General features: G+C 42.8%; 2 protein-coding genes across 4 annotated transcripts in view; both read right to left on the bottom strand.

Annotated features, from left to right (window-relative positions):
- LOC118777715 (SWI/SNF-related matrix-associated actin-dependent regulator of chromatin subfamily A containing DEAD/H box 1B-like) lies at positions 1-11,934 on the bottom strand. Its single transcript, XM_036528831.1, has 23 exons — positions 11,864-11,934; positions 11,124-11,247; positions 10,671-10,809; positions 10,274-10,340; positions 9,545-9,636; positions 9,306-9,404; positions 8,999-9,077; positions 8,311-8,843; positions 7,882-8,078; positions 7,032-7,122; positions 6,691-6,790; positions 6,522-6,581; positions 6,325-6,400; positions 5,698-5,833; positions 5,404-5,535; positions 4,773-4,868; positions 4,504-4,621; positions 4,142-4,257; positions 3,805-3,993; positions 3,446-3,564; positions 2,022-2,204; positions 1,819-1,928; positions 1-92 (listed from the first exon to the last, which is right to left on the bottom strand). Exons 1-23 carry the CDS (start codon positions 11,922-11,924, stop codon positions 31-33), a joined length of 2,979 nt encoding a protein of 992 aa, XP_036384724.1. The 5' UTR covers positions 11,925-11,934; the 3' UTR covers positions 1-30.
- A 3,961-nt stretch (positions 11,935-15,895) lies between these two features.
- myo5b (myosin VB) overlaps positions 15,896-18,753 on the bottom strand; it is an 89,245-nt gene continuing 86,387 nt past the window's right edge. For all 3 annotated transcript variants that reach the window (XM_036528397.1, XM_036528398.1, XM_036528395.1), the window contains 6 exons: positions 18,647-18,736; positions 18,279-18,429; positions 17,550-17,844; positions 17,045-17,219; positions 16,779-16,859; positions 15,896-16,664 (listed from right to left, as the gene is read on the bottom strand). In XM_036528397.1, the coding sequence (XP_036384290.1) occupies positions 16,512-16,664; positions 16,779-16,859; positions 17,045-17,219; positions 17,550-17,844; positions 18,279-18,429; positions 18,647-18,736 (945 nt within the window). In that variant the 3' untranslated portion in view covers positions 15,896-16,511. The remainder of the gene's footprint in view (positions 16,665-16,778; positions 16,860-17,044; positions 17,220-17,549; positions 17,845-18,278; positions 18,430-18,646; positions 18,737-18,753) is intronic.

The following is an 18,753-nucleotide window of genomic DNA, read 5'->3' on the forward strand; positions in this document are numbered from 1 at the left end:
GTCTGTGGGAGCTGGGAGAGTCTGGAGCAGTTACAGTCCCAGAGAAGCCTTCAGCAGAGATCCCATGTCCTCAGGCATAGAGCCCTCCTCACCTACCAAAATAGAAACACCTTTGGTCATAACCCCACCACATCTGCAAACACCATCAATCTCTACACAGGTCACTGACACCACATAGCCCCACACAGGTCAGTAGCACCTCAGTTCAAATGTAAGGCATATGTACCCAAGGGCACAGACAAAATTAGATCAGAATCACAGCTTCATCACTAACATTAGCAACATTATGGGTAAAGACTACAACTAATAACGAACAATGCTAACAAGACTGAAGCTGTCCCTTCAGTCTCCACTGTGGAAATTAGCCAGGCCATGAGATCAAATGGAGTAATCCAGCATTGTCCAAACCTCTCCTGGAGGGCCACTTGTCCTGCATGTTTTAGATCTCTCCCTGATCCAACACAGCTGATTCAAATGATCAACTCGTTATGAACTCCTGAAGATGCCTAATAACAAACTGATCATTTAAATCAGCTGTGTTGGAGCAGGGAGAGATCTAAAACATGCAGGACAAGTGGCCCTTCAGGAGAGGTTTGGACAACGCCGGAGTAATCTGTATGTTTTGTGAAGCTGGAGCAGTTCAGGAACCACATATAACAACTTAATGTTAACCACTGAGCAGACAGCTGAAATAGCAGAAGCAGCCTTAAAATCAGACCTTCCATTAATTGTGATCAGTTTTCAGAAACCTACTCTCCCAAGTATATATTAATCTGAAAAAACTGATAACTGACAATTATGTTTTACTTACATAGATGCCATGCAAGACACTAATCTGATACTAATAATTATAGCTATTCATTCATTTAGTTGTTGGCTTGACAAATTGGGATTATTTGGCCTCAACTCACTCATCTCTGCTATGAGGTGATTTCATGTGGTAAATGAATGAAAACCATGAATTGAATTAACAAAGAAAACAGGCTAACGCATCCATGAAGTTACAAGAATTAAACCGACTACCGCTATCTGAGCGCAGTTTTTCAATGCCCCTCAGTGTAAAAACAGTTATGTTTTGGAAGAACAGGTTGCAATACCTAATTGAGTGGTAAATTACATTACATTCATTTAGCAGATGCTCTCATCCAGAGTGACTTCCACCACAAAAGAACAGAACTGTATCCATTCAAGTTGATGAGCAACAGTATCAGACCAGGCAAACAACACTCCCAGATCATTGTGAGCACAATACCATACAATGCCTTCCACAAGTTAACTTGTGCTAACTTGCCTAGACAGCCTAGAAACGAAGGGAAGCCAAGTACACACACTACCTTACATCACTTTCACTAGATCACAGAATCCATAGCACATTGCGATACTACATGCAAAATAAACAGCAAGTAATACAAGCAGCGGGTGTCAGGGGGTGGGGATTGAGGTGCAACTGAGATGCAATCTGAAGAGGTGGATCTTCAGTCTGCATCGGAAGATGGCCAGTGGTTCCACTGTCCTGACCCCTATGGGAAATTGATTCACGCTGGTCACCACTAGGGGACCGGTACAGACAGGCATCACGTCTGAGAAGAGAGACCCCATCGGGATGAGACAGTCAGCTGCCCCATGGTTGCAGAGCATAGTGATCTGTGCGGTACGTACAGTTTTAAGACAGACTGTAGGTATGAGGGGGCTGTCCCATTCACGAAAGTTTATGCCAGCTCCAAGGTTTTGAACTGGATGCGAGCAATAACAGGAAGCCAATGAAGTGAGGTGAGGAGGGGTGTGGCTTGACTATGTTTAGGGAGGTTGCAGGCTCACCCTCCTCAGAAGCAGTCATGTCGCGCTCCAGTTTGAGCTTCTTCTGGCCCACACGCAGCATGCAGTCCTCAATGGAATCCTTGCTGATTAGCTTAATCACCTTAACTGTTCTGCAAAGGGAGAAACGAGAAAGTAAACACTATTCCTCTTTTCTCAACGGAGGCTTCCACTCCGTCCTTCTTCTCTTGGCGTATCCCTCTCACCTGGTCTGACCAACCCGGTGGCAGCGGTCCTCAGCCTGCTTGTCATTGTAGGGGTTGCAGTCAATGTCATGTAGTATGACCACATTAGCAGAGGTGAGGTTGATGCCCAGGCCCCCAGATCTTGTTGACAGCAGGAACACAAAGATGTCAGTATCTGTGTTGAAATTGTTGATGAGTACAATCCTGCAGCAGGACAGAGACAGATGTGAGAGAGATGTATCAATCATATGCACACGGTGAAGCACAAGTCACTGTATACTTGCAAATAGTGTTAACAGCAGACATAAACTGAGCATTTTTTTATGCTTAAAATCTTACCACAAGAGTAGGGATGCATTTATGCTCAGAATTTTCAAAGCCACTGACAAAAAATTAGATGTAATATGATGTAAGGTGTCCCATTTCTACCTGAACAGAGACAACAGGGAAACTATCCTATCACTAGCAGCAGCAGCAGCAGGTCTATATTTAAACATTACTCCAACCAAAACATAGCTAGAAGGTTAGAATATTTTTTAAAGAAAGTCGGTGTAACAGTGCAAAAAAGATTAGGAGACAGTAGTAGATGCACACATAGATATAGTTAATAAGCCCCTATTCTTTGCAGGTAAACCAATGATGACTGTGCCATTTGTTCTGTACATATGGTCTTTTTTAACAATGAGAGAAACACATGGCTTACAAAACATTAGAAAACCTCACAATGAACCCAACCAGCTAAATGGAAAAAGTAATCAGACTTGGGGAGAAATGAAGGGTTTACCAACTATTTCAGTTATGCAAATTATTTACACTAACATGATTGAAAGATTGTTTTGTCACTGTTAGGAATAAGCCAACAATTTTGTTAAATATATACAGGCCAGAAAAATCTGTATGTCATCAGGGTCTGCAAAGCTTACAAAATATTGAGGGCTAATTTCAGCTGAAACCTCAGTAACACTGCTGGCTGGCTCTTTGGAGATCAGACTTTGGTGTATATCTTGTGTTTTTCAAAACTTAGGTAGCTTGTACATATTTAAAAATGTCTGGTGCAGAATGAAGACATTTGTTCAAAATATAAAAGAAAAAAAAAGAAATTATCACACCTGTTTGGGGAATATACAAGCGTCCAAAAATGCAACATACAAAAAATGCAACTACAACAGTCACGGAGCATTCGAATATTCTGGCATCCTTTTCTACACATACAAATTCACTGTTGTCTTTGCTCAACAGGTTGACGATTTTTATGCTTTTTGCCAGCAGGGCTGTGCTGTGGGGCCCAGTCTGTGCTCAGAATCAGCAATTTTACCCACTCAGCCAGAAGGGACCCTACTTCCTATTCCCTCATTTTTAGTCCCATCACTAAGAGGGACCATTGACTAAGGTGATCGAGAGGGAGGGTATATGCCGACATGCTGACAAGGTTCACATGTACCAACCGATTGGCCACTGGCGTCGAGCCATCCAGTCGCAGATAGCAATGGCCTAAGTGTTTCAGCAGAACCTCCACAATGTCCAGCATCATGGTGAATTGGCTAAAAAGCACAACCCGATCACCCTGGAAAGAGAGCACACAGAGCGTATATGTACAAAAGATGTCACAGAGCAATGGAAATAGAAAGTGCACAGACATTAACATATGGGTGAATATGTACGCAGGAAGCTCTCAATGCTTTCTTATGTTTGAGATTTCTGCAGGTCAGCACACGCTGTGGAAGCTGGTGTTAACCATGCATTCCTTTCTCCTGCAAACACGTCATATGGAAGCCTGGCTTTCCAGCTCCTGTCGAGCCCCCACCTTCTCCTTGAGGGAGGCCAGCAGTTGGGTTAGCAAGGTGAACTTGCCAGAGTCGAGCAGCAGGTCAGTGTGAAGCTGGAAGCTGTGCAGAGCAGGGTACTGCAGGCAAAGGCGGTGCAGCTCAAAGTCTGACATCACTTCCATGTCCTCTTGGATTAGCGCAGGGTTTGCATCACGGTGCGTCGGCTCCTATGGAGGAGGAGATCAAACAGTAATCAATCTATTCAAGTATATGGCACAAATTCATGTACGCATGACATGTACGCTGTGCTATTCAGAGTTGAGTTATATGGACTCGGATTTTGAGCTTGACCCTTGAGGTGAGAAAAGCTCTGACCTGAAGCATGAGGTGGCTCATGGCTGCCAGTCTCTCAGTGGTGTAGTACTGCCGGTGCAGCAGGGGGTGATTTGCCATCTTCCTCAGCTGCATCATCACATTACTGAGCTCCCGCTCTGTGAGGGAAAGGGGGAGGCGGTTAAATCTATAGCCTTACTCCCCTTGTCACAACCTCCTCCCCCCTCACACAGACCCTCTCTCTTCAGCCTCTTCCGCTGTCACACGGACATTTTCTCCTAAACCTCCTCTCCCCTCACACAGACCCTCTCTCCCATCCCTCCTCCCACCTAACACAGTCCCACTCTCCTACCCCTCCTCCCCCTCACACAGCCCCTGTCCCTCCCCCAGAGCTCCAGGCCTACTTTCTCCCATGGTGGTGCCTTTCAGCTTTTGGAATAAGGCAGCGTAGAGCAGTTCCTGCTTCTCACTCATGGCACAGAACTCCACACGCTCTTCCTTGGCAGGCAATTGTTTCAGGACCTGATGTGGATAAAGTCAACCCATGAAAGTTCCATTGGTATAGTGTTCTGTGGTTAACCTGAGATTGTATCTGCAGTGCACCTTTGAATCTGGCTCTTTCTACACTGTCACTGTGATGCACTTTTGCTGTGCTAAAAGCAGTGTACTGTACCTCACTCTTGACACGCCTCAGGATGAAAGGTTTCAGTATGAGTTTGGCTTGAGCGATCCTCTCCCTCTCATATGTACTCTGCTCCTCTGAGGACTTCTGCAGAAAAGAAAAAAAAAAAAAAAAACCGACAACATGTTAGCTTTCTTAGAAGAGAGGCATTTGTGACTAAAGTTGTCAATAAGTGTGTCAACTGTGTCAACTGCCTTGGTAAGTGAAATTCATGTCTGAAGAGGTCTGTATTGAGTTCATGCTGATAATTAACTCAGAGCGATGCTATCCTGATTCCTGAGTAGATTCCTCTGCTCTACAGGGACATTTGCCTGCAGTAACTCCTTACCATGTAAGCAGCTACTGTGCACTTAAAATTCGGAGAACAGACCAGTGTAGTGAATATAGTCCAGTGAATGGAGACAAATATATTTGTCACAACCAAAAATGAGGACAAAATATGTTTTAGCACAAAGTTTGAAAAGAAAAAAAAAAACACAAAATTTTGTTCACTGGATAATACTTTTTTCACTGACGTGGTTACTGTCAATGGGAGGTCCTCCATAATTCTGAGAAACGGCTGTTTAGCCAAGTTTAACTAGCAAATAGCAGCTTCAGTCACAACCCTGTGCTCTGCCCCTACCATGGAGAACATCTTGGAGATCTGCGAGGTGCTGCTGGAGAACATGGTGGGCATGATGAAGTTGAGGAGAGACATGAGCTCCAGGAGGTTGTTCTGCAAAGGGGTGCCGGTGAGGAGCAATCGATGTTTGGCCTGTGGAATACAGGAAGGGGCATCCAGTCAGCCCATCTAGTCACATTATGTGATCACACATTTCGTAACATTGCCCATTCTGGGATCAATTATTCGTTAACAATAGAGCTATGATCATTAATATCCACAAAAATGGTAAATATGCCAGCAGAGCACACTGACGTTGAAGGCCATGAGGTGACGATAACGCAGTGAATTCATGTTCTTCAGCATGTGTCCCTCGTCAAACACGGCATAATGCAGCTTGAGCTTCCGAAACAGACTGCGGTCACTGTCCGTTCCAATCGCCAAACTGTACCTGCCAGGCAGGAGGACATGGAATGCAAATCTCATAAATATTAGGTTTACACTCAGCAGGTAAATTTGGTTCAGACCTATTCCCACCACATCAAAGCTATTTGCTGAATTAGCAACTTCAAAAATTCTGGACATTTTGTAAATCAAGCCTGGTGATTTTATCTTGCAAAATATGGGTACCAAGTTGAAGATTATTTCCAAGCAATAAGATTATTTACTTCAGAATTTTCTCAGACACAAATTACACATAAGATTACAGCGCAATAATGCTGAGCATACAGTTTTTCCACAATTGTACTTCACCATACAATCGCTTGACTGTTTTTCAAGGTTGGGATGAAATAAAAATATTCACATCATTTAAAAAACAGACATGCATTATTGATAAAGTGAGATCAATTTACTTTAATCTTTGGTGCAACTTGACCATCTCTTAAGAGAATATGGTCTTTTAAACTTTATGCTTTACCTATAGTACAAAGGAGCACTCACGTGGTCACAATTACGTTGAAGTCTACCTGCTTGTTGAGAATTGTGTGTCGAAGGTATCTGCGCTCCTCAGAAGACCCTAAACAAAAACCAGTTAAACTTTTCCTGCTTGCTTCATTATTACAGAACACAAAATCTTAAATAACATCTTGACAATATTACAGGCAAAAGGTGAATTTTGGATCTGGATATTTGCTCACCACGGTAGACCAGAACCTTTAGGACAGGACACCATTGATTCAGCTCCAGAACCCAGTTATCTGCAAGGCAAGTGGGAATTGAGTGGTATCTTACACAGACACATTAATCTTTAAACATTGGTATACATGGGTGGTATACATGGAAACCTACTCCAGCTTCATCTCTTACCCAGGGTTGAGGCAGGCACAGTGATGAGGTGTGGGCCATAAATAGCCTCTTCGTATAGACTGGCCAAGAAGGAGATGGCCTGGACGGTCTTCCCCAAACCCTGTGTGAAGTAGGCAGGACATTACACAGCCTCAATTATAGAATGAGCTATGGGCCTTACTCAGCAGCTAATAAATGAAATCTACTAGATTTAATCTACCAAGGTCATGGCTCATTCCATGAGACACCTAACGAACTCAATCCGTGCAGTCGTGACACTGTATCCTGTGTCCTGGGTACAAGGCATCACCCAACTTTTTACCACTGCTGGGCTGTAGTATGAGGACATATGAAGATCTCACCATCTCATCTGCGAGGATACCATTCAGGTTGTTTTGATACAGCATAAGCAGCCAGTTCAGACCAATCAGCTGGTATGGCTTCAACTGGAACCTTAAAACACCACAACACCGCAAACAGTTCTACAATAAATACTGGAAATAAACTTGAGACATTGAATTCATGAAGAAAAATTGAAATTTCTTTGAATAGGCCATTTGTGGCTCAGAGCTTGTACACTACTCAAACATCAGACAAGGAACACACAATTTGGCTCTCAACTGCAGAAATTTTTTTTAAAAAAATAAGCAGGACATGTCAAAACAAATATTCTTGTATCTCAGGAAAATGAAGTGTTTCCCACACCTGGTCCAGGGAATTTCGAATGTTAGGTTTGATTGAGCTGATGAATGAATACTGACGGATTTGATATCACCTGTTAGTAACAGTGTTTATGCCAACAGATGAAAACAAATGTGTCTCTCCTATTTACTTCCATTCCTTTACACCCCTTAAACAAATCTGAAATTGACAGGAATTCAAATTTGTAGTAATCAGACTTTTAATAGGGCCTGAAACAATCAATTGTTGAACTAAAAGAGGCAGCTCCCCAAAATTTCGTGACCGGTCAGATATTGGGTAATAAAACATATCCAAGATAAGGCAAGCAATAGCTATAAATTAAATCTTTCCAAACAGGGAAAGTGTGTACACACCAGCTGATCAAGATAGAAGATGGTGCAATAAGACTGCAGAATATGAATTTCTGGAGCCTGGCTGAAGACACATGCACATGTGCAGCATGTGCGCGAGTCTAGAAATGACCAGATGTGTGAGTGTGACGAGTACGTGTGAGGACTGTATTTGACCCACTTGTTACTCAGGATTTCTGGCTGCTTGGTGGAGCCCAGCGCTCCCTCTGTGATTTGTGTCACCGTCTTCATCATCTTTTTTCCAATGTTCTCGCACTTGGTCATCAGGCCTAGCACCACCTCCCGCTCCTTCAGCACCACACGGCATCCCCACAGCAGTTCAGAGGACAGGCCGTTCCCCTTGTGGAATGACTCACACTGTGGGGCAGAGATGCAGAAATAGTCAGTAACCCCCAGCCTACTATTTCTAAAGACCCTCATTCTTGAGCTCTGGGAGAGCTGCATAAATATCACTAATCCTTATACAGATATCTAATGCAAACCAATTAATTTGAAAAGAAAAAGGAAGACTACATAATGTACCTTTTGGATTGAAAAGACAATAGAGCAAGGTGGACAAATTATAAAAGGAGGGTGTTGTCTCTCTCACCAAATCTTGCCAAGTAGTGAAAGGCCTCAGCTCCACTATCTTCTTGGCCTTCTTTACAGAACATCCAGCAATGAGTGACATCTCGTCAACTGATGCCTCCTGGAAGAATCCAAGAATCTGAGCCTTCAGTTTACAGTCCACACTGTCATCTGTGTCAGAGTCTGAGTTTCCGGAAAATTCCTCTTCCTCTGCTTCACTGCTGACCAAGCTGCCATGCTCCGAGCTGCTGTCTTGTTCTGGCATTATCTTTCGCCTCTTTCTCTTTGATACCCTGGGCATCACTGTGCTGACCTTTTTGACTGTGTGTTGATTGTGTACTGCAGAGGAGGATGATGGTGGATCTTTAGCTGTCGGCCATGTTGCAGGACCAGAGAGCCTGCCCTCGTGGATGCTCCCCTCTCTGCTTTCTCCTGCATTTCTACAGTCTCCAGTTAACTCTGTATCTAATGTGTGTTCAGACGGGGTAGAAAGTTCAGTGTCCTCAGAGTTTCTAGATTTCTCCCGATCACGTTCAGGTAAGCTGGAGTCTTCAACTGTAGTGAAAAAAATCAGTAAACAAAATGAGTGCAAGAAATTTAATACCTCATTCATTCATGTGACATTTAACATTTCACACACTTTCAAGTTCAACTGCAAGCTTCGCAACCTGTTTAGAGAATGGTCTCATGTATAGTTTAGGTAATCTCACCTGGATCCGAAAACATGCGTAGTGCCTCCAGAGTGTCTTCGAAGAGCCAGTCATGCTCCTGGAGCACATCCCTAAGCTCCTGTATGGAGAAGACCCACATGCTATGCACAGTTAGAACATTGTGAGAACGAACAGCACACTTATGACAAGACACTAAACCTTACAGTTGATTCAAGTGTCTCTATCATTCAACTGATTTAAGTCAGGCAAAACTGAATACTTGTGTTTTGGGGTGTTTTAGAGAGGTGACCTGGTGGAGGACATGGACGATGTAATTATGAGTCTCAAAGAATGACTGGATACCCACCTCCTTGTCCAGGGTGGGGAATTTTCTCTGCAGTCGCCTCACCATGTCTTCCTGATTTTTCCAGCTTGGCTCTGGCCCCTCTTCCTCAGAGTCATCTGTCTGATAGGTCATAGAAAATAAACACGCATACACACCAATCAACAGACAAATCCCTTCAGAAGTAACCAACAAGCCCATTAATAAGTAAGCTTGTCCACTCTGAACTCCACAAACAACAGTAACAGAGAGGCTTTACTCACCACAGAATCTCTTCTCTTTTTAATCATGTGAAAAACACTACTGTCCTGGGAGCCACCGCTGGATCCATTTTGCTTCCGCTTAAGGGCTGACTCTGAACCAATAGAGGCATTGATAGTACTAAACAGCATTACAATAACTAGTTTAGAATTTTAAAAAATACAATAAACACCTCAAAAGACATTTTTTCCTTAACATTCACTGTGACCCAATGTTTACAAACAGGTATGTTTTCTTTAATTCCTATCAAACAGAAACTATTCTAGACATCATAACATGCTGCCAATGACAAATGTATATCCCTGAAAGTGTACAGTAGTAACCCAGGCCACTTTACACTTGTTTGGCATGAAACAAAGTCTCCATATCAGCATTTGACATCTGTTCGCAGACCCACTGAGGCCCACCCAGGGACCCCTTAGGGGTCCATGGACCACAGGATAATAAGCCCTGATCCAAATGCAGTACAATAGCACTGCAATCTGGAGTTTTGGGTGACAATCTATTAAATTCAGTTTAGTTACAGCATTATGTCAGTATTGCTTGCACTTGTATCTTAGGCGTCAAGTATTGGGAATTCACCAGATTTTACACTGGACATCTAATCTACACTAAACTGCCCTTTACCTTTTTGTGAACTTCTTGTATCATCAGCATTGAGGACATGTAAACACTGTAATACACAATATGTAAAAATGTGTAAACAATGGATTGAGCAATCTGGCCATTACCGTGATCTCCTAAATGTATCACACGAGAAGCTGCAGATGCATCCAAAGAACTTGTGCTCCTTACTACCTAAAGTGAAAAGGAGATGGGCACAGAAAGTGAATGAAGAAATGTGGTTTTGTGGTCATCGCTCTCAGTCTTGTTTAATTTATAGATCACCGTATAAATTTCTTCTCTGATACAAGTGTAGAATCTGTTCTGTCATATGGCTCCTTGATAATTTTTTGGTTATTCCACTGCTTGTAATTTCTTTGTTCTTCTTTCCTTATTGTACAGCACCAAATGACACATTTGTTCTGTAGATGCACATTATATTTGATAACTTGATCAACAGACTGGTGGATTGCTTAGCTGAATGAGCACACTCAGTAATATTGGCAAAGTGTAGTGGTGCGTTACCTCGGGCTTATTCCTCCCTCTGTGTGGGAAGAATCTCTGCCGTGAAGCTGGTTTCACCTCTGGTGGCTCACCCTCTTCCTCCTCATCTGATAATACAATCACCTCCTCCACATCTGACTCCACGCACCTTTGTGCTGTCCTGCTTCTCAAAAAACATCAAAAGTATTCAGCAACACACAACCTATCTCTATAAAATACGCAGAAACATTATTTGCACACCATGAATTTAACATATCACTCAAAAGCACAACCACTGTTAACCAAAAGTGAAGCATAAAAATGAACTGAATCCATACAGTACATAATAATGGCACACAGCTGGACTAAGAGTTTCGGGGCCACTTTTGTGGACACAGGGAAGGTGTACCTGCTCATCAAGCTCTGATACAGAGCCAAACTGCACCAGAAGACACATCAATAGTAACACAAACTGGCACATGCTCACACACTTACTTGACCTTCCCCGTCAATAATACCCCTGAGATTGCGTCGTCTGAGTCGGAGTCCAGGACGACCACTTCTCTCCCGATCTTTGCCCCAGCCCCAGATGGACGTTTGCTTTCAGGAGTTTCTGGAACTGTGATCACGGAGGCCCCAAAAGGATGGCAGAAGTATTGGAGCAAGTCAGTGTTCTGGTGTATTGCCAGTTGCCCACTAAATTCTAAATTTAACAGACGTCTTATCGGCCTTCTGACTACATCGTGCATTACACAAATTGAGAGACACCTCTTCAGCGGTTATGCATACAAAAGTAAAACAATAACACCAAGCACATTACACGTAATTCATATAAAATGATATTTTATCCACGTTTGTTCAGTCACTTTGTACCATTTAGACCTAACCAAAGGGTTACGCAGGTCAGTCTTTAGCCCTTTCGCACGTAACTTATTTAATGCTTTAAATAGCTAGAAAATTTCCAATCTCGTGTTCTAATCGCACTCGCTTTTGCATACGCGCTAAACGGCTAATCACACCGGTGTAGCCGTACGCGCGAAAGGGCTAGAGACCTTACCTTTTACTAGATAGCAAACTCATACGTTAGAAAGCATGCCGAAAAGCGGTCGGAACTAAATAACTAGCTATCCAGGAGGTTTGGCCTATATGCCGGCTATATGCTTTGATAGCCGGCTAGTCGTAACAGACAGGCATTTACCATGCTACACTAAAAATGCGAAGTATTTGGTGCTCACCTGATATTATGTTATTCTCCTGTTCCGAGTCAGGACTAGCTGAGGTTTTGTATTCATGCATCGTTACCGACTGCGCTTTTAACCCTTCCGTGAACTATATGGTCAAGATACAGTGAAGTCGTATTTTCTCCGATGCAATACTAGCTGGTTAAACATCTAGCGCTACAAGACATAATTCAGATTTAAATAACCTATGCTAACTCGCTAGCTGGTGATTCAGCTAGCAAGATAGCTTGCCTGCAGCCATTGTAAAAATTCTTTCCTGCACAAACCGGTAATGGAAATAGTCGGAGAGTAGCTTTAGCTGGATACTGACATTCAAACACAGAACACTTTCAATATTGCTAACAAGCGAGGTAACGCCACATTTTGATTAAACAAGCTAGCTATCTATAGACCGGCATTTTTGCCAGCTCAGGAACGCGCAGCAGCAGCAGTTGCAGCGGCAGTGTGGAAGCAGCAACAATGTGAACGCATCAGTCGTGCTTAATGGCGTCACGCTGCTCAGACACGAATGGAGGGTAATTTGTGCCAAAAGTCAAAAGAAATGTTAAGTATGACTAGGAAGAGGGGCAAACTAGATTTTGTGTTTCAAGAAACTTAATAGTCTTTTTTAAAGGCATTTCTGAACTTAAAAAAAGGGATATCACAGTTTTATCATTTAAATCAGCGTTTCCCAAACCTCTCCCAGAGGACCCCTTGTCCTGCATATTTTAGAGCCCCCCCCCCCGCTCCAACACAGCTGATTTAAATGATCAGTTTATTAAGCAGCTTCTGGAATTCAGAACGAGTTGATCATTTGAACTAGCTGTGTTGGAGCAGCGAGAGATCCAAAACATGCAGGGCAAGGGGTCCTCCAGGAGAGATTTGGGGAACGGCTATTTAAACCTTTGTACTGGGATCATAAAGTATGGATGTACTCGCTTTTCTCTGTGTTTCCATCAGCTAGTCCTTGTTTGTGTAAATAACCAGCATTAACAAACCAACAAAATATAACACAACAAAATAATGCAAACCACCGGGGAAACATCAATAGTTCTAACAATTCAGTAATTCCAATCCCAACATTCCACTTGATAGGTGATCATATTAACATTACGGTCATACACATAGGCCTATTGGGATAGGAGGAGTGTCACTAGCTAAATCTGGATTGGTTGGGTGGGGTATACCCTAAAACAGTACAAGATCTTCTTTGCAGTTTTCCACAGAAAAACCACAATGACCTTGCGGAGTCCTAATATAAACTAACTTAACCTTAACAGAGACTGGAGCTAGAGGGCATTCAGTGGCGTCTACCCAAGGAAGCAGGGACGAGAATACAAAATTGCATCACTAGAACATCCTTCATTCCCAACACCATGATCATTTTTCCAGTCCATGGGTGGTGATCCGGGCAGTAGTGTCTATTCACTACGGAGTTCAATTACTCAAACAAGAAAACACAATTGTATTAAAAATCATGTTTATTGTCAGTTATTCAACTTGTGTTGTATAACAGATTTTCCATAAAGACAGCATTGTGCAGTTTACATATTTGTTCAAATTGTAAAAGTTTTCATTCGCACAGAAAAGTAATTTCATAATCTCATAGATCTCAAATGAGAATAACATCCCATCAGCCTCTAAAATGCTTCTGTCAGCATTTACATCTCTGTAGTTCACAAAATATTACTGAAATTCTTAATTTTAAATAAATTTAGATATATATGTATATACACACATAACACAGCATCCTGTACCACTCGAAGGAACCCCAGCGGGTGCCAAAACTAAGTATGAACCAGTCTTCAGAGAGCATATACAGTTTAAATAATGTTCCTGCACACAAGAATGTAGTTTATAACTGTGTGGGAATCATATACAGATACATAGAACAAAACAAGCTGTTTCCAAAGTTAGATGTGGATTTTGAGTTGTCCTATAGCATTATGTATGAGGCTAAAGCTGTGAGAAATATATTTATTGTTATGGCACGTTAACAGATGAAGGCCTTTTCTGAGATGCACAGTTTGGGAAAGTATCATTTATCCTGCAAGACAGCAATATACCACACTTTCTGTATGTATGTGCATTTGTCCAGATTTCAGCTGTTTCACAGTGACTTCTTTAGATGTTGCATGGCATTTTAATTATCATCACCAGTCTTGTGCATTACCACACATCCGACTGCAGGGGGCGCCACATGATAGCAGAAAACACTTTTACATTTGCGTTACTGAACTTTGTTACTTGAATCTGCGGATGATGAGATGCCCTGTCCCCATTAAGAAATACAAAAAGTAATAAAATTAAACATTTTCATTACCATGTTCATACAAGAATAAAATGAAAAAAAAGAGAAACATTTGACATCAAAATAAAAGAAGGAAAATGTATAATGGCACCTTCACCTCAAGTTCAGTGGAGGAATGTCAATATTAAGCTCAATATCAGTTCACCAACACCAAACTCTGCAAACACTGAATCTGAATATCCATCAGGGAAGTTGAAAGACAACCCTTGTATGGGTAATAGACTTTATTTCTATAGTTATCTAAAACAGTGAGTTGATCTTCTGAATTTACTATGTATGGGAAAGTTATAAAACATTGGAAGGGAACTTCTGCTCACAGATTCTTTTTACTGAGGATCTGCAATGTCTATAACCTGAACTTCTGAATAATCCTATTATAATCCTACTATTGCACTTAAACCAACACCTACCAAAAAACATTGTTCTACCCCTTAACATTTTTCAACAGGCTTACATCATCAGTTGGACACAGTGACAAGATGATGCTTATGATTATATCCTTCTACCTCTCCTATCTTGCAATTTTACAACAAGTGATGAGCAGCATGACCTTCTCTGTGTCTTTTTTTAAAAAGAGGGAAAATGTCTTGTGCTAATGACTGGGATTATAAAACATCTTACAATTAGTTAGCATTTTCCACAACTATTAAGATGAAATTTCAAGCTGAAGTCACTATATAATACATTTCCCCTTTCTTATGGATTGCCTATCACACATTTTTCACTCTGCCCTATTCAGCATCACAATAAAAGCTCTCCTCCCCTCTCCCCTCAGTTCTTTTCTGTTATCCCGTTCCCCTTGCTGTCCTGATTTTCTCCAGTCTGCTGTTCTCCACTCTTGTCTCCCCATTTCTCTCCAGTCCACTCGCTCTTCCTTTCCCCTCTCTCCTTCATTCTCCTCTCCATCCTCGCCATTTTCCTCTCCATCTTCTGCTACTTTCTTCTTCCCACCCTCCTGACTTGCAGATATTTTCACGTGTAGAACACATACTCTTAGTCTTCCAAAATGACTTGTGTGTAGTCCCCGGCCTTCCCTTAAGGACATGGAAACATACTGAAACAATTTGCTGCAGGTAATCCAGTCCTCTACGCTACTGGAGAGAATATCAAAGTTGAAAATATCAATGGAGTTCTAAGGTAAAGTATTTCTTCAGGCAAAAACCACAAAACAGAATGATCCCTAACGAAAGTGCATCATTGATTTATCCAACAATTCTTTTCTCAGAGTCAGAAATTTTGAGGTGAAAGTAGAAATGTCTCAACCTATGGCATGCTGTGAGCTATCAAATACCATTAAGGTGCCATTAAATTCATTATGCTAATTTCAATTTACTATGCCGCACAAATTACTGTATCAAATTACTGAACTTGTAAATTAACCACTTAAAAAGACTATGGCTTGGTTTTTATTACAAAGACGAAAGACAAGAATCACAAAATCGACCTTGTCTTTCCAGTCATTTTGGGAACTGGGAAATAAAAGTTAATGTAGTATGCATTTCATAATGTGAATTCTTTCCTTGATTGACTCATCGCTCCCAGGGTGGAGTGCCATTCACTCATTCAGGCGTCATATTTGTTGAAAGCTTGGTGAATTTGTAGATGATATGGCACAGCAATCAGTGCTTCGGCAAACCAACACTTGACACTACCCAGTGACATTTCCTTATTGGAAGAGAATTCAATCAACCTTCATGAAGCACCACTTTCTACTGAACTGATGTTCCCTCGGTTCTTATAGGGGCCAACTCAGAGATAAAAAATCAAGCGGAATTCCAGATCCGTTTGTTGTGCATTATCTTGCCCCATCCTACGATGTTTACCAAGAGCAATGAAGAGCTTAGCAGGAATCTCTCCCTGTTCTAAACCTGTTACCAGGCAGAAAGCTCACCCGACTTGGCAAAACACAGACATTTGGTGTCATCTTCTCGTGTTGTCAGGAAAGGAATGGATGACTCAGGCTCTGTAGTATCCCTAGCATCTCTCCTCCCCCATTCCTGCACAAATCTGGGGGAAGATATTGTAGATGTTATAGTTCTATGTTCTAGATCCGTTATACCTGGTCAACTCACTTCAGAGGCCAAGGGGGGCTCAAAGAAGAAAGGGGTTTACAAATAGGAGACAGGGATCCTGCATAGTTCTCAGTTCAGACAGACAGATCCTTAAGTGTAGCCACTCTATAATAAGTCATGGAAGAGAGTATTCCTTTCCAGTTTAAGTCAATGAGCCCAAGGCCTGCTGCAGCTAGGAAAAGGTGGCAGACAGACAGGGCCTTGGGAGCTGTGATGCTGCTGGGTTTTACACCACCAGACTCAGACCATGGCCTCGCTCAGGCAGACCGAGGCAGGGGCCTCAGACTCTGGTGAGGAAGTCCAGATTGAGGCAGGCAGGGATATGCAGGGTCTCCAGGCTCATAGCCGAGGGTGTGTATGGGAACAGGACTGGGAAGGTGTGCTTGGTGTCCACCAGGAGCTGTGGTGTGTCATTCCGGTCTTGCAGTCGACTCTGGGGACAGATAAATAGTTACTTTGAGGAGGGAAGACAAATAGTAGGGCAAACTGCCTTCAGAATTGATTTCAAACAATTGTTGCAGAAAGCAGTGATTACAAAAATCCTCACCTGGATATTTCGGATGAAGGCCACTGTGACTCTCTCCTCAAACTCATTTAGTGGAGTGTACAGGTTGAGGATTTTCACAATCTGTGAGAGGAAGACATTTCCAGTTAGCACACGTGTTTCCAAGGTCTCTACGACCAGTCTACACAGTAGCATGTAGAAATGCAGCTGAACTGCCAAGGACCCAAAGCAGGCCTTCTGCCGTTGCAACTGAAGGGTGAATTCAGTGTATAGAGTGGTAACAGCTACAGTGCTGCACCCCACCTTACCTGTTGCGTGGTGAGAGCCGTGCAGAGGGAGCAGATGGCCTCGGCGTCCTGAGATGTCTTCTTCTTGACCTGCAGAAGTTGCGCTGCCTGGATCAGGGGCTCCATGGTGGCCACAGCCCCACTCTGGTGCAGGTTCTTCCCACGCAGCCACTCCTCCATCTGGCTGATGTTGAATCTGTTCAGAGACAGACATGTGTCACACATATGCATCAAGACTGTAGGAGTTCCTTTCATCAAAATTTTCCAAGAAAACACAGGTGGCTGGTCTTGTGCTGTCTTCACCCGTCTTTTCCTCTCATGTTTTTTCTTGTATGTCTTGCTCTCCCATAAGCTTCATTTCCCCACTCTTGTTTCCCATCACTAGAAGGCAACATGTTTTTTGTGCAATGAGCTGTACAACGATCAGTGGTGGATTAAGCTTTGAATACATCAGAGAACAGCTGGCCTGTTACATGTTCCCAACCCTCCTCGTCCACATCATCTCTCCCCCCCTAAAAAACAATACCTCAGCTGCATGCCGGCGCTCCAGGAGCAGACGTCTTTGCGCAGCAACAGGTTATTAAGGGTGACGGCGTTGATGGAGTAGAAGAGCTGGCGGAACACCTGCTGAGCTATCTCTGGGTCCAGTCCATGCCCACCCATGATGGTGTGGAACTGGCCAAGCTGCCGGATCAGCGCCTCCAGGGTGTAGCCACCCGGTCCGCCCCCTTCACAGTCCATGCTGGAGGAGCGGTTGCGGTATCCCATGGGCTTCACCCCTGCCAGGCTGGGGATGCTCTCACTCTCTAACATGGCTGACACTGCAAGGGGGTATGGACAAGTTACTCTTCAATCCGAACAGATCAAGATAAAACAATACGGAGTTCGAAACATTATAACGTGAATCTGGTATTTTCATAGGTCTGTCAAAAAAGAGAAACACATGCTGCATGCCCTTTTGATTTTTGAGCAATACCCAGTTTTTTCCAAATTAAAAAAGCACTCTCAATCAGCAAAGCTATTTCCTGTGATCATTCACTTTAACCAACCATGGGTGAAAGAAACCAGACATGGCATGTAATACCATACAGACTAAAATTCAAAGAAAAAATTTATGAGATTCTTCTACTAATGGAAATGAGGATTTTCTCTTCAACTAATAAAACTTTAATTGAGAGACTTTAGAGCGTAGTGGGAGGGGAAATGTGGGAAGGGGAATGTGAGGTCAGGTCATCAGGAGAGGGGCTTGACTCACCAATCATGGGCTGCATAATACCCTCTGCCACCTTGATGAGCTGCTGGTAAATCTGGATGGAAAGGTCACTCAGCACCTGACGATACTCTGCCAGGTCAAAGTTCTTCAAACAGTGTTCGTTCTGCTTAGGAGTGTTTTGAGTCATGAAAGCCTGAGAGAAAGATTAGACAAATCAGATGGATTTATGCTCCAACTAAACACAGGACATGGAGAGGCAAGAAAGCGGAGATTGAAACCCAAATGGCAAATGAGGGCTACCTCATTTTGCTCTGCAATGCTACAGGCACTGGATGTTCCATGTGGATACAGTATTGTCTATACAGTGTTATATATCTGTATACTTTTATATGACTGAGCACGGGTCTCACCTCATCCCCACTGTACTGTTTCAAACAGTGCAGGAGTCTACTGGTGTTGGCCAGCCAGAAGGAGGTCATTTCAAAGTCGTCATTATTTTTCTGCAGAGGAGAGAGAA

This window comes from Megalops cyprinoides, chromosome 5 (assembly GCF_013368585.1).
Source record: "Megalops cyprinoides isolate fMegCyp1 chromosome 5, fMegCyp1.pri, whole genome shotgun sequence".
NCBI lineage: Eukaryota > Metazoa > Chordata > Actinopteri > Elopiformes > Megalopidae > Megalops > Megalops cyprinoides.

Coding starts and splice junctions, on each gene's coding strand:
- LOC118777715 (XM_036528831.1), bottom strand. CDS start 11,924: ATGCATGAATACAAAACCTCAGCTAGTCCTGACTCGGAACAGGAGAAT. Junction 10,341..10,670: donor GAGGGAGGAATAAGCCCGAG/GTAACGCACCAC, acceptor TTTTCACTTTAG/GTAGTAAGGAGCACAAGTTC. Junction 6,791..7,031: donor GTATCCTCGCAGATGAGATG/GTGAGATCTTCA, acceptor TACTTCACACAG/GGTTTGGGGAAGACCGTCCA.